Here is an 18,913-nt window from a genome sequence, read left to right on the forward strand (position 1 = left end):
CTTGACCTGAACTCCAAAAGTGGCTGTAAATTAAGATAAATGCCAAATCCCACTGAGGAAACAAGTCTTCATTACTATGAAATAGGCATTCAGGTTTGAGGTTAGGACTTCACAATAAGAATATAAATACCAGGCAGAGCACAAGAGAAGATGTGTGCTTGATTATTGTACACACAAGATAACAGTGACTCACTTCACTCATATTATGCTTGGCTGAATATTTTAAATTCCTTCTTAAAAACAAGACTATTGTACCACAGTGTAAAGGTTTTATTATCCTCAATAATGGGAGTGAATATGCCAAGGCATGGAAGCAGAAAATTAGATCTGCTGATTCCAGTGCCAAGACAGGAGTTATTGAAAGCTGCAACAGGTCAGTCTGGTGGGTTTTCCAGTGCTGCAGTGGCCTGGAAACCCAGAGAGGTACAGCATGGAAGTGTTTGGCTCCAGCTAGGAAAGGTGGCAGAAGTCATGTTAGATCTCTCAGGGAGAAGAATTGAGTCAGAACATGGACCCTTACTGTACCTCTGCTATTTCAGTGTTGCTGGAATACTAATCAGGGAGGCAGAGGCACTAAGCAGTTAAGGAAAGAGGTTACTGACCTGGCTCTCTCCCACAGAGGCCACTGCCAAACAGTACAGAAAAGCCAGCAGAGTCACTGCGTGCTTGATGTGTCATCTATGAACAACCAAAATTGATCAAACAAATCCCTAAAGACAAAATGCAAGTCATAAACCTTCAGTCTGAACTCTAATTTTTAACAATAGGAGGGAGAGTTCATATGAATCTTGTTCCTTCTATATATTCTTCCCTCTTTCCTCTTCATTCAAACTTGTTCCTACTTATTTTGCTTCCCTCTGTTTCTCAGATTTATTGCTTCCTGCCCTGATATTTGGGGAAGGATAAAAAAAGAGGTTATGATTTAGTTTCCTGTCAAGACTCAAACTAAATACAGAGTCTCTTTCTCACTAAAACCCCCTATTTGGCCAATTTTAAAAGAAGTGATGGGACATTAACTCAAAATCCTCTGACCACTGCCTTCTTCTGTGCTGATGCCTAGCCAGACCTATGGGAGTAGAAAAGAATGATTAGTGTCCAGCCAAACTGTGCCAACAACCCTAAGCTATTAATGTATATAGTTCCCAAGAGACATACGGATAAGTCTATTCAGATTTCTATAGGCAAAGGTTCATCCAGCTTTATTAAGCCAGAAGGGAACATGAAGGAAGATTCTTGCTCCTCCTGCTGCCTGTTCACATCCATTGATGCTTATGATTCATCAAAGCACAGATCTCTCTCCCAATAGGACAAATCATTGGCATTTACATACCTGCCACCACCTGGGCATAGTTATATTTCTCATGATCAACTTGGTTCCCCTTTTAAAAGAGATTAGTTCTTTAAACTTTTTGCTCTGGTCTCTTTCTGCCCCCCTCAGGTCATGGACTATATGGGACTTTTGAAATGTTATCCTCCTGGAGGAAAACTAGAGAAGACCAACATGTTAAGGAGCGAACTGCAGCAGTCTATGCAGACTCCATGCTCTCCTTTTCTCTCACCACTGCCATGTACCTGGTCACCTTTGGCATAGGGGCCAGTCCTTTCACAAACATTGAGGCAGCCAGGATTTTCTGCTGCAATTCCTGTATTGCAATCTTCTTCAACTACCTCTATGTACTCTCGTTTTATGGTTCCAGCCTGGTGTTCACTGGCTACATAGAAAACAATTACCAGCATAGTATCTTCTGTAGAAAAGTCCCAAAGCCTGAGGTATTGCAGGAGAAGCCGGCATGGTACAGGTTTCTCCTGACAGCCAGATTCAGTGAAGAAACAGCTGAAGGAGAGGAAGCGAACACTTACGAGAGTCACCTATTGGTATGTTTCCTCAAACGCTATTACTGTGACTGGATAACCAACACCTATGTCAAGCCTTTTGTAGTTCTCTTTTACCTTATTTATATTTCCTTTGCCTTAATGGGCTATCTGCAGGTCAGCGAAGGGTCAGACCTTAGTAACATCGTAGCAACTGCGACACAAACCATTGAGTATACTACTGCCCAGCAAAAGTACTTTAGCAACTACAGTCCTGTGATTGGGTTTTACATATATGAGTCCATAGAATACTGGAACACTAGTGTCCAGGAAGACGTTCTAGAATATACCAAGGGGTTTGTGCGGATATCCTGGTTTGAAAGCTACTTAAATTACCTTCGGAAACTCAATGTATCCACTGGCTTGACTAAGAAAAATTTCACAGACATGTTGAGGAATTCCTTCTTGAAAGCCCCCCAATTTTCGCATTTTCAAGAGGACATCATCTTCTCTAAAAAGTACAATGATGAAGTTGATGTTGTGGCCTCCAGAATGTTTTTGGTGGCCAAGACCATGGAAACAAACAGAGAAGAACTCTATGATCTCTTGGAGACCCTGAGGAGACTTTCAGTCACCTCCAAAGTGAAGTTCATCGTCTTTAATCCATCTTTTGTGTACATGGATCGATATGCCTCCTCTCTGGGAGCCCCCCTGCACAACTCCTGCATCAGTGCTTTGTTCCTGCTCTTCTTCTCGGCATTCCTGGTGGCAGATTCTCTGATTAATGTCTGGATAACTCTAACAGTTGTGTCTGTGGAGTTTGGAGTGATAGGTTTCATGACATTATGGAAGGTAGAACTGGACTGCATTTCCGTGCTATGCTTAATCTATGGAATTAACTACACAATTGACAATTGTGCTCCACTGTTATCCACATTTGTTCTGGGCAAGGATTTCACAAGAACTAAATGGGTAAAAAATGCCCTAGAAATACATGGGGTAGCTATTTTACAGAGTTACCTCTGCTATATTGTTGGTCTGATTCCTCTTGCAGCTGTGCCTTCAAATCTGACCTGTACACTGTTCAGGTGCTTGTTTTTAATAGCATTTGTCACCTTCTTTCACTGCTTTGCCATTTTACCTGTGATACTGACTTTCCTGCCACCCTCTAAGAAAAAAAGGAAAGAGAAGAAAAATCCTGAAAACCGGGAGGAAATTGAGTGTGTAGAAATGGTGGATATCGATAGTACCCGAGTGGTTGACCAAATTACAACAGTGTGATAGTGTCTGTTTGGTATATTTTCACCCTAGGTCTTATCAAGAGCAAAGAGATTGTGTTAATGAAACAATTAAATTCAAAGTTGTTCCCATTTTTAAGGACAAGAAACAGGCATTGCAAAAAAAAGTATAAAGGACAAGGGGGGTAATGGGTATGGCATATTTTCAATCTTTAAAACAAAAGGGTTGTAATAAGAAAGAATTTAAACACACATATTCTCTCTCTCTCTCTCTCTCTCTCTCTCTCTCACACACACACACACACACACACACACACACACACACACATACACACACACCCTCAGAGACTTAGAGATTCTTAAGCTAAGATGAAATAGAAGAAAGCTTATTAATGAGCAGGATCCTGTTTTATCCACTCTGCAGATGTCGCTAGTATTGTGATAAAAGCAACTGATTGAAAGGTCAGCTGCCAAGGCAGAAATAGCTTCAAGCATTATCTAAACAATGCTTCCAAAAACTTGTGCAGAGCAGTACTTCTCACCAGGGTCTATGGTTTGAGGTCTTGGCTGTCTCAACTGGATCCCCAGCACCTAAGGAGATGCTTGTGAAAGTTCTGACCAGCAAAAGCAAGCCAGAGCCTTGGAAGCAGACATGGTAGTGACCATCACTCATAAACTGAAATTGAATCACACTTAAAAATCATCTGGATGAGGCACTTTGGTTGTCTAGAATTAATTTATCATATTACCCCAATGATACACTTTTAATATTTGTATATTTTGTTTAATACACCTGAAAACCAATGATAACTCCAGCATCATAGAATTGGGACAATTCTATTTTGGAATATTTTGTCACTTGTCACCAAATGGGTCTGCTCTATTAGTTACAGATTTTGGCAGGGGGGCTATGGGGACATAAAACCACAGAGCCAAACTCAAATACCTGGCATGATGAGAAAAAGTGGGTGGCTACTGGAACCTAGAGACAGTATCTTCATTTTAATAACAAAAATATATAGCCATCTGGTACAGCTGTTTGTAGTTTGGCCCTATATGCATTTTTGCATGGATACCCAGAAACAACATCTGCCCACATATAGCTAAGGAAAGAAAAACAAACACAGGAATGGTTATCTACCATAGCTTCCAATTTACAGTAACAGTCTGCCTTTGCTATGAGACACGACTTCTCAGAGACATAGAGGGGAGGGAAGATCTTCCGTAATCCTAAAGTCTAACACTGAAAAACTTTGTAGAAGTGCAGGGAGATAAAGGGACAAAAGGAAAACAGATGGAAATTACTGGAAAAGCGATCATTGATACAAGTCTATCAGTGACAGCAGTCAAATTTGTCTACTAACTGGCCATACCTCACCTCTCTGGTTCCCCCAACACACCATTTTTACTGCACCTCTACTTCATCATCAGGCCCTTCTATGCATTTACAAGCCCAGATATTTACATGGTTAACTTATAGTATCTATAAGAGAAACGGTTCATAGATTTAAACAGAAATGGTTTGACCTGAAGAGGATGTGTATGCTGCCCCAGACCCCTAAATTTTTTCAATCTATAAAACTGAAGCTAAAACCAAGTTACATTTGAGGCAAACTTCCACAGTATTTTTCCCTTTTAGAGATGTAGCTTCTTCAGATATTTATAGTGGTAAGTATTTCCCCAAAGCATCTTACCTTTCTGAACTTTAGCAGACATGCTGTGCAAATTCCTCATCCTCCACAGAGGGGGAAACTGAGACTTAGAAGAACAAAGTAACTCACCCAGGTCATACCCTAGAGGATTTCCTCATTTCAGCATGCTGAAGACAGGAAGATCAATTTTAGGTTTACTCCTAAGACAGCTTTATCCCCCCGCCCCCTTGAAATACATTTCTAAGATAGAACATAGGACTTTGTTGGCCATAAGGCAGATATTTTTTAATGTTTTAGATTTAGGTTTACCATTGTCTCTCTAAATAGCCAAAAAAGAAAAAAAAAAGCAAGCCCAAATGATTCACATGTAACAATACCACGTTGAAACCTGTGCTTTCTGTTTCATGTACTGTTCTCCATACAGTTCCAAATACTGTGCAAGGGATCGTAGCTAGTGTATTACACACTTGTTCAGTCTCCCCTGCAGACACACTAAGTGATCATACCAATGTGTTATACACTCAACAAGAAGATAATGAGCTTTAATCTGAGGACAAGTACAGTCCTCACAAAGGGCAAGTTTGCATTTGCATAACAGATCTTCAATCAATTCTCTCTCCTAGGGGCCTGCAACTGGGCTATTATTTATAAAACACAACTGAAGAGGGAATTGGTTTTATTCTTAAATCACATGTTGCTAAATCATTTTCTGAACAGTGTGTTCTAAATCAGCCATTGATTTAGTGTCAGCCACATGGAGCACCACAGCTTAAAGTGACTCCACAAAACTGACACAACACACACAACAATTAAGTGGATTTTGTTCAGAATTTAATCATTCAATTTGGTCAACCAGAACGACTTACTATGGAACTTTGGTTTATGACAGATAGTAGTTTTCCAACTTGATTGAGTCTCTGTATACCCTAGAATATTGTATTTTTTAATGAAGGGCATTTTCAAACTTGTCAACTTCTCTTTTCAGCACTTGAAATCAAGGCTTATGAAATTCTGACTGTGAAATGAATTTTTTCTATTGGGGGACTATGCATGCCAAGATTTGTTATTTATTATTAGATAATTATTATTTGTTAATATTGACTACTGATTATTGCTCTGACAGCATTGGTTTAGCCTCACCATGGAGAAGACACTTTAGAAGTATCTCAAAATCACATTTCCATAAAATTTAAGTCTTTACATCATGAAGTTTTATTTTTGAATTGCTACAAAGAGAGAAGGAATTATTCCAGCAAACACTTGAAGTTTTTTTTTCCTTTATTTAATTCCAACCAAGACATTAATGTCCACTTTACCAAAGAAACTTATTTGGTTGGTTTTGAGTTGGTGTTTGTTGTTTGTTTACCAAAGAAAATATTCCACTCATCAGAAATATTTCTCCTGGTCAACTAAAAACTGTGATACTTGGGATTTCTTGGCCTTCGTAAGGAAAATAAGAAAAGCCAAGGTAAGAGTTATGATACTCTCTCACTTCATGAAATTCATCAGAAGATGTAAATTCACAAGGAACTTGGGGTTTGCAAGAAAGAAAATGATACTTGAAACAGGGCATTGTTTAGTCCTCCAGCAATGTTCCAACAAGTAGCACTAGGACTCCTCAGGCTAAAAGAAGTACAGTTTATTCCAGAGAAAATATAGGAAAGCATCATGAAAAATTCCTCTCCATTGTTCCAGTCCATAAGTTTTGAGGTTTTTTGGTGTTTGTGGTTTAGTTTGTGAATTTTGTTTGTTTCTCTGTTTGTGTTTGCTTGTTTAGCACCTGTCTTTCCTACCACTTTTACCCCCTCAATCTTCAGTTAGAAATGAGATCATCAGATGCCATCCTCCATGGCCACAGTTATTTATACAACATACTGCTATCAACAAGACCCTTGAGAACCATTTTGAATAACCACCACCCAGTTGTAAGTGGCATTCTGGGACCATGACACTACTTTCTTCCAGCCTTAGAAGCAGATTTTGGAAATATCCCTCATAGGAACAGATGAGATGGAGCACTGCCTTAGGGATGTGGTCTGAGGCAGAACCTCTTGGACACAAATGGTATTCTCATAGTATCTTTATTCCTTTAAATTCCATTAAAGTATCCCTGCAGCTTTCATAGTGCTTGTTCTCTATGAATCTCTGTTTTCTCATCTGTAAAATGGGGGTAATAATAGTAAATGTCTTTAAATTCAGAAAATATTTATTGAGTCCCTAATATCACCCATGTACTGTTTGAGAGATTGGAGACACAAGAGTGAACAAATCAGATAAAAAATAATCTGCCCTCTTTGAGTTGACATTTGAGTGATGTTTGCTGTGAGGATTAAGTGAGATGACACATGGAAAACACTTGTAGCAAAGCCTGGCAAAGAGAACTCAAGATGTTATTATTTTTAACTTGTCAATCTCACACAGTAGCACCAGGATGTAAAGCTAGAGAGATATAGATTTGGGACCACAATTAGGGCTATTTAAGGATGCAATAGGTTGCCACAAAAAAAAAAATTAGTTAATTCCTGGTCGTTTTAGGACATTCAAAATTAGGCTGGATCACCATTTAGTGGAGCAACTGTAAAGGAGGTGCAAGCCCTGGATGTTGGGGTTAGACTCTAAACCTAGAAAAATGGGATATAGGCACTTGGGGTAGGCAGTGGGAATGGGACAGTACTAATTATTAACTATGCCTGGCTTGTCTGAAGATATTTGAATATTCTTTTTGGGTGATTTGCTTTTAAATTTTTGCTCAATAAAAAGTATCAGGTATTTGAAGACAAAGTTCTTACTTTTAAAAAGCATGGTAAAGTTGTAATACAAAGGAAAATATTAAATTAGTACCATACTGGATTAGTTGGCAAAGAACTGAGAATAGATAAAGCCAACACATTGCAGAGTTCCTCCCTGTGGTGGTTACAACTGTTTATTTCTGTTTCATGCCAGTTCAGGATAAAGGAAAGAGGAAAGTGAATGAGCTAGAATCTGTTCACCTGAATAGGCAGTCTCAGGATGTCCTCCCCAGCCTGCCTCACAGCTGCCCCACTCCCATCTGCCCAGGTGATCTGTTTGAAGTGCTCTTTGATATCTATGAGGGAGCCATGCAAGGAAGAGGAAGTGAGATGACCAGAGAGCTGTGGTCTCTACAGATTTTTTAGTTATATTAAAATTAGTACCACAAGAGTTCAGAGGAGGCTGCCTGGTAGGGAAAGAAGGCTTTTTTTCAGAGTACAAAGAAAGCAATGTGTACCAAGGAGGCAACCTGCAGAAGAACCTTGGTGGAAGGAATGATGTTCATGTGGAATCTGCCAGCTTCTTCTCCCTCCAGAATGTTGACCCCAGATGAATTTTTGGATAGAAATAAGCCTAATCCCCCCCCTTTTTCACATGAGAAAACTGAAACCTAGAGAAGTAAAATTGTGTTCAGAGCTAATTAGAAACAGATGCAGGACTGTAACTGAAGTCTAGTTCCTAGTCTGTTCTTTCTCCATTCTGCCACTTTACTGCCAAATTCTGTGTATCTAAATTTGGAAGTTTAACCTAGGAGTCATGAATGAGTTGTGGGAGGGAGGAACTCAGAGCTCCCTAAAATTAAATATATACAAAAAAGTGTGTATATGTTCAATATGTGCATTTTCCTAAAGAAAGGGTTCATAGATTCCAAAAGAGGTCTGTGACCCAAAAAGGGTAAAGACCACTGTCCTAAATTAATAAAGACCTCATTGGGAGTGTGATCCTGGTGTCCTCATTTTGGATAATAGGCAATTAAGAACTTCTCAACCATCTTTTCTCCAAGGAGCCAAAAATGCTTCCAAATATAGGTTTCTTAATGCCAAGCCCAGTACCTACTTCTGTTCATTTATCTTTTACTCATTTTTTCACTCATTCATTTGTTTATTCTGCAAACATTTTCAGTGCCAGTTTATGTTCCAGCACCAACTAAACATGCTCTCCAGGGTAGGATCAGGATAGGACCCCTCTTGCACTGTGCCCTGTTGATAGGAAGAATACCAGGCTTCATTCTCACTGTTATAGGAACCCCTGCCACAAACACAGAGTGGGTCAGCCAACAAAATCAACATATAAAAGTGTGACCTGTCAAAAAAAAAAAAACAGGAATAAAGAATTTCCAGGTTATACAGTTACATTCTACTTGGCAGAAGCATACCACTCCTTGGAAAGCTGCTCTCAAGCAAGTTCTATTCTGAAATGTGTACACCAGGCATACTTACTTGCACACACTGGTAGTGTGTGCACAAACAAGAAGAGAATAAATCACATTTATCTTGATAATACTGTAGTGAGAAAGTAAAAAATCATGGCCATAGACAGATGGATACACTTAAACACAGATGTGTCTTGGACACAGATAAGCAAATAGAATCCCAGTTCTCTTGATTACTAGTCAGAAGCTAGATATAGTATAGGTTATAGCAGAAGCTGGAGAACAAATGGCTCTACCTTTACCAGTTGGCTCTGCTTCTGGTATAACTTTAGGCACAATGGCATCCACTTGAGTTTGACCTATGGCAAGCCAGAGAGAATCATTGCCTGGCCTTCCCTGAAATACAAAGGACTCATAAGTGCCACTTAAACCACCCTCTGCCCATCTATGATAAGGGAAGACTTCTACTGAGATGAAGGAATATTAGTCCCACTTTGTAGCATCTGATATGAGGTTTGAGAGCTTTATTCATTGGGATCTACTAAGTACTTTGTCTAATTCCTAGAAAATGACAAATATAACCCATTTCCATTATCTATTCCAGGATTATTCTTGAGGAAAAAATATAAATTTCTCTGTCAAAACAATATCCTTGATTTTCCAGGATAAATCCTGAACATGTTTGGCTCAGTCTTTCAAATATTTATTCTTTAAATTAACATCTTGCCAAAATTACCTTTGCTTGCTGTCCCAGAATCAACATGGCAGTTGACATGATACCTCCCAGGACTATGGATGACAATGTGAAACTGGTAATGACCAACTGGTTCTACTTCACATACACAAACATGCACAACACATACACACAAGCACGAATATACAGATATGCAAATATGCACACATACATGTGTGTAGAACACACCTATAGCACACATATACACATACACATATGTACATAGACATATGTATGCACATTTAGCACACGTGTCTGTACACATGCATACCACCTTTTACAATCTGCCTGACACATATGAGACACATTAAAATGCCTTGGCAGACCCTGTGCTGTGGTTTTTTTGGGGTTTAGTAGGCCAAGGGCTCTTATAGCTGTCAGCAAGAAACCCTAAAAATTATCTTACCCTACTATTTACTCCCTGTGCATGAACATACCTGAGAATAGCCAAACAATATACTCTAAAGGAAAGAAACCTGAGAAAGTAAATGTGCCTTGCAATTTACAAATTGTTAACGAATAGTTTCATAGTGGAAAAACTGCATTTGATGGAATTTTCCAAGTCAAAAGTAAAAAAAAGCAGAGACTCAAAACCACAGAGATCTCGCCCAAGGTCTAGAATTACAGAAATGTATCTGGAATTTTTGCTTGGTGATACAGAGAAAGGGAAAAGGAGTGGGGAGGTAGGAGGAAAGACATGTGGGGGTAGTCACTCCATCTTGGCAACTCTGGCATAGAAAGGAATGTGTATTTGCCATTTATCCCTAGTATCAGATTGTTGAGAAAATGAAGGAGATGCCATCAAGGGAAGCCTGCTGATTTTACATCAGTTTAGGAGAAAAAATCATTCAAGCAACAGAAGAACTATCCAAGACCAGAAATCTGTAACATACACACAAAGTTGGGGAAATGGACGTCCAAAGGAGCCCTAGTGCAGTTCCTAAAAGTTTTAGGCATAGAGTGTGGCAGGAAAAATGTAATTAGTGGGAAGCTGAAACCAATCAAATCTGTAGGAAATGCTTAAGTATATGAGCTGAGAATAATGGAGTTGTTTGGTATTCACTATCGGATAAAGATATAAAACCTGAATCTGTATTTTTGTGAATAAACCAAAAGGAATCCACATTTTCTTTTGAATTATTTATTGACACATAATTCCTCCTCAGTAACTTTGTCAGAATACACTCAGGTTCTCTTCCTATTGTGTTTATGATCCCATAATTTAACAACCCTACTATTTGTTGTACATTTATACTCCAGCATAAAGCCATGAACAGAATTATTGAATGCCAGGCCTGAACAAGGAAAAATTCAGTTTGGTTTTAGTGATTCCTTCGTCAAATTTCTCTCACTTATCTAAATGTGCAAATGTTTCAAAGCTGTAAAAAGTGCATTTACATAGCCAATGCATTTACTTATTTTATCAAAACTAACTTCCACCAAAAAATTAACAACAAAATAATCCTAACAGTTCCTTTAGCAGTACAATGCTAATAGGTGAGAAAGCAAAATGGAAAGAGCTTATACCAAATATTTAGTAATGCTGGGAAAAACTTCATCCTAGTCATAAAATAATTTAAATAACAAAATGTGACTCTTATTGTCAACAACATCGAAAGAAGTTCCTGACATGGCATATTATTTGGTAAAATTTTGGACTAAATCATAATAAAATGTTAATTTGCCATCCATAAGACCATAAGATCATAAGACCACATCTTGTTAATTAGAGTAATGATTAATATAGTATTCAGGAATCTTACTATCTATTTCTCCATAAAAGACCACAGTTACATTTTCCAGTTTTCAGTTAGGTTTCTTCACACCAGGCAAATAGGTGATTCTGTAGTAATAAATTATTTTTAAACTAGGAAGCAGTATTTAAATGCTAGAGCACATAATTAATTCAACTTGGTCAGTTCTGAAGCAGGTAAGCATAAAACCATACTGGGAAAAATAATGCAGTTGCACCCCAAGATTGACAAATTGATTCACATGACTTTCATCCATGGCAAGCAGCACCTACTGAGATGGAATTTAATAGAAAACTTATCCAGAACAATTTCCCACAAAAGTTAAAATACTTCCTAATAAGGAGCATTAATAAACTATAATTTTTATCTAAGGTCAAGAGATGGCTGGGTGCAGTGATGCACACCTATAATCCCAGCAGCTCTGAAGGATGAGGCAAGAGGATTGCCAGTTCATAACCTGCCTCAGCAACTTAGAGAGGCATGAAGCAAATTAGCAAAACCTTGTCTCAATATAAAGTAGTAGGGATGTGGCTCAGTGGTAAAACACCTCTGGGTTCAAGGCCTGGTACCAAAGAGAGAGAGAGAGAGACAGACAGACAGACAACATTTTTGGTGACCCTCTACTTCATCATGGCAATGCTCTTCTTTCTGTACATTAACAAGCCAAGATTATATCCTGACGTGCAGTATCTGCAGGGGGAATGATTCATGGATTTAAAAGAAATGTTTTATCTGAAGGCTGTATATGCTGCCCCAGATCCCTGCATTACTTTAAATCTATAAAAATGAAACTAAAACCTGATTACATTTGAAGCAAACATCTACAGTATTTTTCCTTTTAAAGATATTTAAGAAAAATCAATGTAATAAAAATGGCTAACGCTTCCAGAAAAAAAATCCCATATTTTGTATTACTTGAGCTTTTCTGCTGCCTGAAATATTTATTTACATCATTCCACACCTACACAGAAACAAAATCAGCAGGGAAAATCATCCCACTGATTATTGGCAATCCCAGTTTCTCTCCATCTGACCAGCTTTAACCAGAGGGCAATATTTCATGCTTACACATGGACTGTATACAGACTGTGATAGCCCATGCTACTTAGCACACTAAACCTGGGAAATGGCTCATGCAAATACAGTAGTCCTTCATTGACTATCTTTTCATATTAAAATCTCTCCACCAAAGCATCCAATTTTCAATCTTGGTATTAAATTCCCAATATAAAGGTTTCAAACGTACTGCTTCTGCCTTTTCTTTTGAACCTATTTATTTTTAATTGACATATTAAAAATTGTATATATTTGTGGGATACAATGTGATGTTTTGATATATGTATGCATTGTGAAATAATTAAATCAAACTAATTTGCATATCTGCCACTTCACATACTTATCCTTTTCTTTGCTTTCACTTTTTCATGCATGCTTCAAATCTTCTCACAGACACACACCAAAGAGTGAAATGGCAGTGAGCTAGGGGAATATCTCCTGTTGGATTTTTTCCATTTCTTTCTTTCCTTATGTACAGAGAGTTCAGTGCTCTTTAACAGCAATTAGTATGTGTTCCTGTTGTTTTGTTTTGTTTTGTTTTGTGTTTTCCAGATGAGCAATCAAAAAAAAATGTGTATATGACTAAATGTCCTACAGATTGAGGTTTGGGGGTTTTTTGTTTAGCAGCAGATGTCTTTTTATAAACCCTGCATATGGTGCCTAAAGATAAGCTAAAGATAGCTTAATGGTCACACTTCTGTCTCTGGAGAAAGAAAAGAAAAACCCATTTCCTGGCCTTAGTTTAATACATAATCTCAAATGAAGCAATAAAATTATAGCAGGAAGCAAGCACCATATGTGCCTATATGCCTGGGCTTACAGAAAGTCAGTAGAGGCCTAAGAAAGAATCTGACCTCTGTTTTCTACAGATTCTGCTTTTCTGTGAGCATTTAGATTGTGGGGGAGAGGAAATGCTGAGTGTGCATTAGTTTATAGGTTAAAACCTATATGGAGAGGGAGAAGAAAAATATAGGAAAGGAATAGCAAAGCAGTATATATTCATGGGTGTCAAAGCAATTGTTGAGGGCTGGTGAATGTATTTTCTTTTTTAGCTCATTTCACGGGGCTAACTGAATGGATGAGTGATTATCACATCACAAAGAAAGACTGACTCCAAAATTGTATGTTACAGGTCCCAAATTATCATATTGATCTAGTAATATAAAGGATTGGGATGATTTCAGATTTTGTCTCAGTAGTACTGAGCTAGAACTCAGCAGCTGGGAATTGCAACGAAGTCGCACTCATACTCCTGTCTGTTAAAGTCCTTATTTAGCCCATTTCCATGGAAACTGAAATCAGATATCTCCCTCCCCCTCTCTCTCACATACATACCCCTTCTAGACAGGATAAAATTGTCTAGAGTTTGGGGGCATGTACATATGTAAGCATAATGTGTAAGAATAATTTCTTGGTGGACACTTTCTCATCAGTGATATCTTTCCAACAAATGGAATAAAGGGCAATCCAGGCTGACTTCCTTTTTCAGAAGCCAAAACTGAAATGCAGATGAAAGACCCAGGTTATAAAAGTAAGTATATCACACTAGGCCTTCATTACCAATTCCTTGGGGCTTTTCATAACTACATGTTCAATTAATTGAGCTAAACGAAATATTTCATGGTGAGAAGACATCCACAAAAACTAAATTTAATCTCTTGAATTTTTGCCTATTTAGCTTTACTCTGAAGCATCGGCATTTCCCTAAATAGCCCAGAAAATAAGGGATAAGAGAAAAGAGAAAGTGATTGAATTCATTTTAATTTTAACCTATACTTGGTTACATTTCCATCCTAATGGAAAAATAATATGTGCACAATCCAGATTTATATTGTTATTTTATAATATATGATTCCATATAGTTCACATCTCCCTTGAAGACAGGCCAACATTCATGTTACTATAAAAGGACACTGATAAAAACTATAGTAAGGTTGAAAGAAGAATGAATACTCTCCTTTTCCATCTATCTCCAATGAGGTCTTTAGGAAACCTGGAAGCTTTCTATAAATGGACAGTTTTTGATAAGTGTTAGATTTTATTTCCCATTTTGCCTCTTTTTTTCCAGGAGAAAAGATTAAATACAGGGTATTTTAAAAGAATTTTTCATGTTAAAATGGACTGTAGGTAATGATTTTGGTCTTGAATTAGGTTCTTTTTACCAACCCCTCTTCAAAGTTTGTGAGGGTTGCAACTTAAGATGTATTTAGCTTTTGCTGGAACCAAACCAAGAAGAAGAGCTATAGGCTTCAGCTGGCAAAGATCAAGAAAATAACAAGATTTTATCTTAAATATAAGTATTTTTTAAAAACCTCACTGCAGCATATTCTCATTTAGGCTTCATTTTGAATGGATAGTCTCATAAAAAGGTCAGGGTGCTGATAATCTATATTCAAAACTGGAGCAAAGACAACCAATAACTATATTTTTAAAAGAAAAAGTGATTTAGAATTAGAAAATTGATAAATGGTAAAGTCTATATTCAAAGCTACCACAGGAGACAGTGATTTTATTTTGTCAACTGAAAAAGTTAGGAAAGTGGAAAAATTAAAATTTCTCATTCTAAAGCACAGTTCAAAATGCCAGGCCCTGCCCTCTTTGCAACAAATGATATCTCCCTCTAGGGGCTTACAATGAGACAACATTTCACCATCTACATGAAAAAGCTTCATTTCTGCAGAGAGCATCTGACTCACAAAAAATATAAAACAAAACCAAAAATTTCCTTGAGTCACAGCACTTAAATCTCCAAGTTTAAAACATTCATTAAACAGGAGCTGTAAAAGAATGTGCAATAAGGACCTATCATTACAGCTTATGCAGGAACATAGATGTTGAATCTGGAATATGTAGAGTGCCTTGAACTTGAGACCATCAAATAAAGGATCCCAAGCTGTGATATCTGTCTGCATTATATGAATTAAGAAATAAAGAGTTATTAGCACAAGGGGTACACAATTCTTCACTTGACCTTGAACTACAGGAAAAATTATTTTTAAAATGACCCAAGAAACCCCAAAACTTGGAAATAGTACTGAATGTGGTTAACAGGCATTGGCAATTGATGTTCCATGACTAAAAAGTAAATTTTAGAAAAGACCTCGTACTACCAAATAATTTATGTTCATATATACTCTAGTCAAATGCTTAAACCTTAAATAACTATAGTTGTAGTTCTCTGAGATTCACACCCCAGCATTCCGTTTATGAAAGGAAAAGTAAATCTGGAAATTCAGCAACTTATGAAATATAAATTCATAATCTATCTTTATGTTCAATCATTTAAGGGTCTGAGGATTTCCATTATTAAAGCAATAGGATATCTTTACAATGAAAATATTTTGATCATCATAATTTGAATGTTATTCCCTATCTCTAGAAGTACTCCTCCCTATCCCTTATTCTTTTACTACTTCAGATGGCAAAAAAAAAAAAAAAAAAAAAAAAAAAAATCCTTAGGCTTCAATTAATTTGGATCAAACACTCCCCATACAAGCTTTTGATTATAAGAATTCCTGGGTTCTATTCAAGCTGGCTGATGCCCCTTCCATATTAATTCTATTCTATGTAACAGCAGCTACAGGACACAATTATAAGCTGAAGTATTGTGACACTGTGTAATGTCACACAATCAAATTCAATGTTCAGTAAATAGATACCTGCCATTTTGCATTTATTAATATGGATTTAAAAATAAAGCAAACAATTAAAAAAAACAAGTAATGTGTGTCCCTTTTGCATTACTTTCAATCTGGCAAAGGGAAGATAACAAACCATTTCAAAATGTCTGGCCATCACACATCATTAAAGACAAAGCAGAGACTGAGTTGAAGAGTTAAAAATGTGTAATCTGCCAGCCAAGAATCTTCTTATGCAGGTATAATAATATAAGCATTTTTCAGAATTTGGTTCATAAATGTCTTGCAATCTGTTATTGGCATAATAATGTGAGCAATGAGTGTCTCAGAATGAGTCTTTCCCAGAAGCAGACTCAGAGACAAGATGTGTATTCAAGCAGTTTATTTAAGTTGATCCCAGAAATATCTTCAGGGATGAGGGAAAGTGATACTTTGGGAAGGGAAGGAAGACAATAAGGGATATGTTAACCAACAGGTTACTTCTGTGGGGCCCAATCCCATTGGCAACTTTTTGGAATAGTCGTGGAACATGCTTCAGAGTAGTTTCACCTGAGGACGGAGAAAGCTCAACTGCTAACAGACACTGGATGAGAACTCCTTATTAATGCACCTTATTAATTCTTCTTATTAGTTCTCTGAGACACCATGAGTGTTGGAGCTGTAGGGACTTAAGGCAGGTAACCAGTCTGATTAGGGGCTCCAACATAATAAGACTACTAACAAAAGACTAAAAACTGGTTAATATTAAAGAACTAAGGCTATAACCATGGTCAACACAAATGATGATCTTGACCCATCAGGTACTCAGGAATGCCGCAGTCTGGCTGGGCACAATTCAGGAGCCACTTGTCAAAAGAAATGAACTTTATTTTTAGAACCACACACGCCAAACAAAACTGCTCCTCAGGAAAAACCCTCAGAGCCCAACTGCCACCACCGGCTTCCCACAAGCCTCTCTCTCAACCACCAGCCTCCCCACCTCCCACAATCCTCCTGCTCTTGAGGCCGATTGGCTGGGTCGCATGGGCGGAGCCAAAAAAGTCCCCCAATGAGCAGCTCCGGGGTCTGAAAGGGCAGGGAAACAGCCCAATGAGCATCACTGCAGAGGAGCCAATCAGCTAGATGTTGCTGGGGCCGCTGTGAGCCAATCATCAGCTGGCAGTCTGAAAGGGTGGGGAAACAGCCCAATGAGCATCACCGCAGAGGAGCCAATCAGCTAGATGTTGCTGGGGGCTGTGAGCCATTCATCAGCTGGCAGTCTGAAAGTTTCCTGGGGCCCCTTCGGCTGTGGCTCTCAACACAGGAAGCGGAATCATTCTGAGGTATGAACAAGACTAAGAAACCAGGTGCCTGGAGAAAAGCCAGGTCTAGGACCAAGAAGACCTCTAATTTTAGGTTTATCTTTCTATGTACAAGAAACTTCAAATCCAGAGCTGTACTGATAAACTTTGTCAATTGGCTGTCTGGGGAAAAGGGTGCAAAACCTGTTCCAAGCTACTCATAGTTTAGTATCTGACTTGTTAAATTCCTAAAAATTTAACAGTTGGCTCTCACAGACATAAGCTGGCTTCAGCACACCGTGACTGCCTATATCTCTCTACCCAAAACAAAGCCAGTATTTCAGGTTTGAAGGTTCATCTGATTAGACAAAGAAGAATGAAGGGAATGGAGAGGGGATGGGAATAGGAAAGGCAGTAGAATGAATCAGACATAACTTCCCTATGTTCACATATAAAAATACAACCAGTGTAACTCCACATCATGTACAACACAAGAATGGGAAGTTATACTGCATGTTAGTATGTTAAAATATATTCTACTGTCATGTATGACTAAAAAGACGAAACAATTTTTAAAAAAGAAAGAAATTGGCAGTTTGAATAACAAAGGACTCAGGACTGTCATAGGACTGACTGTTCTACACCACCAAGGGTAGACAAGAAAACCCTTCAAACATAGTTCTCTAAATGCACTGCTTGTCTGGGAACCACCACTTCCATTCGTGGCCATCATCTATTCTCTAACTCTTTGCCATCCATCCTTCTTCCTGCTTCTTGGGATTTACCTCTTAGCATCTAGGAGGCCAAGATCCCCCAGAACAACAGAGCAGGCACTATTCTACTGCTTCTTCTCTCTCGTCAGGCATGGCACTACTTTATTCATCTTAATTTTTGCACTTATTTTTTCAAGTAAAAACTAGAAGACATACAGGTGTACCATTTAATGAAGAGGTGACTGCAAAGCAAGAAGCTGTAAAATAAATCATAGGAGTATCTTATTGTCAAGAAGGGCAAATCCAGTTCCTCTGTGGCTTCTGCCCCTTACTGTCATTTCTCCAGTACCCACAATGCAGACCAGTCCTTGCTTTTGAGATACTTCTCAATAAAAAAGTAAGTTAGCTGTTAGTGAATGTCCAAGTCATAATATATGCCTGTAATTCTATACCCCAGTACTGGAAAAACTACTCAAATGGCCTGTACTATGGCAGCGAGTGGGTCATCAACAGTATTTATCTATATGAAGGCCAATATATTATAAGGCCATAAAAGATTTCTTCCTTTAGGGGATTCTTTTTCTATGTTTTTTTGTGTGTTTCACTTCAGATCCTCACTTGCCTTTCAAGTTTGATAAATGGAGTGGCTTGTGGTCAGAATTGTTATTGGCCATCAGCAAAATTTAATAGCACTCAATTAATTTGTAGGAAACAACAGCTTCATTAAATGCTGAAGTCTGCCTGAATCATTCACCTGTACAACAGAGGTGTGCCTGGAAGCTGATGGTTTGTTTTTGTTTTACTACAGTACAGCAGGCTGCCCTGACATGACATATTCCACCAAAGGAGAGAAAGCTAATTCAAGAAAGACCTGC

General features: G+C 38.1%; 1 protein-coding gene across 1 annotated transcript in view; it reads left to right on the forward strand.

The window, feature by feature from the left end:
- Positions 1 to 5,959, forward strand: part of Ptchd1 (patched domain containing 1) — a 53,494-nt gene extending 47,535 nt beyond the window's left edge. The window contains exon 3 of the mRNA XM_046430586.2: positions 1,439 to 5,959. Coding sequence (XP_046286542.1) covers positions 1,439 to 3,093 — 1,655 coding nt within the window. The 3' untranslated portion in view covers positions 3,094 to 5,959. The remainder of the gene's footprint in view (positions 1 to 1,438) is intronic.
- The last annotated feature ends 12,954 nt before the right edge of the window (positions 5,960 to 18,913 follow it).

The sequence above is a fragment of the Marmota monax genome, unplaced genomic scaffold (genome assembly GCF_021218885.2).
Source record: "Marmota monax isolate L192 unplaced genomic scaffold, Marmota_monax_Labrador192_F-V1.1 WCK01_AAM20220418_F8-fsc00307, whole genome shotgun sequence".
Taxonomy (NCBI): Eukaryota; Metazoa; Chordata; class Mammalia; order Rodentia; family Sciuridae; genus Marmota; species Marmota monax.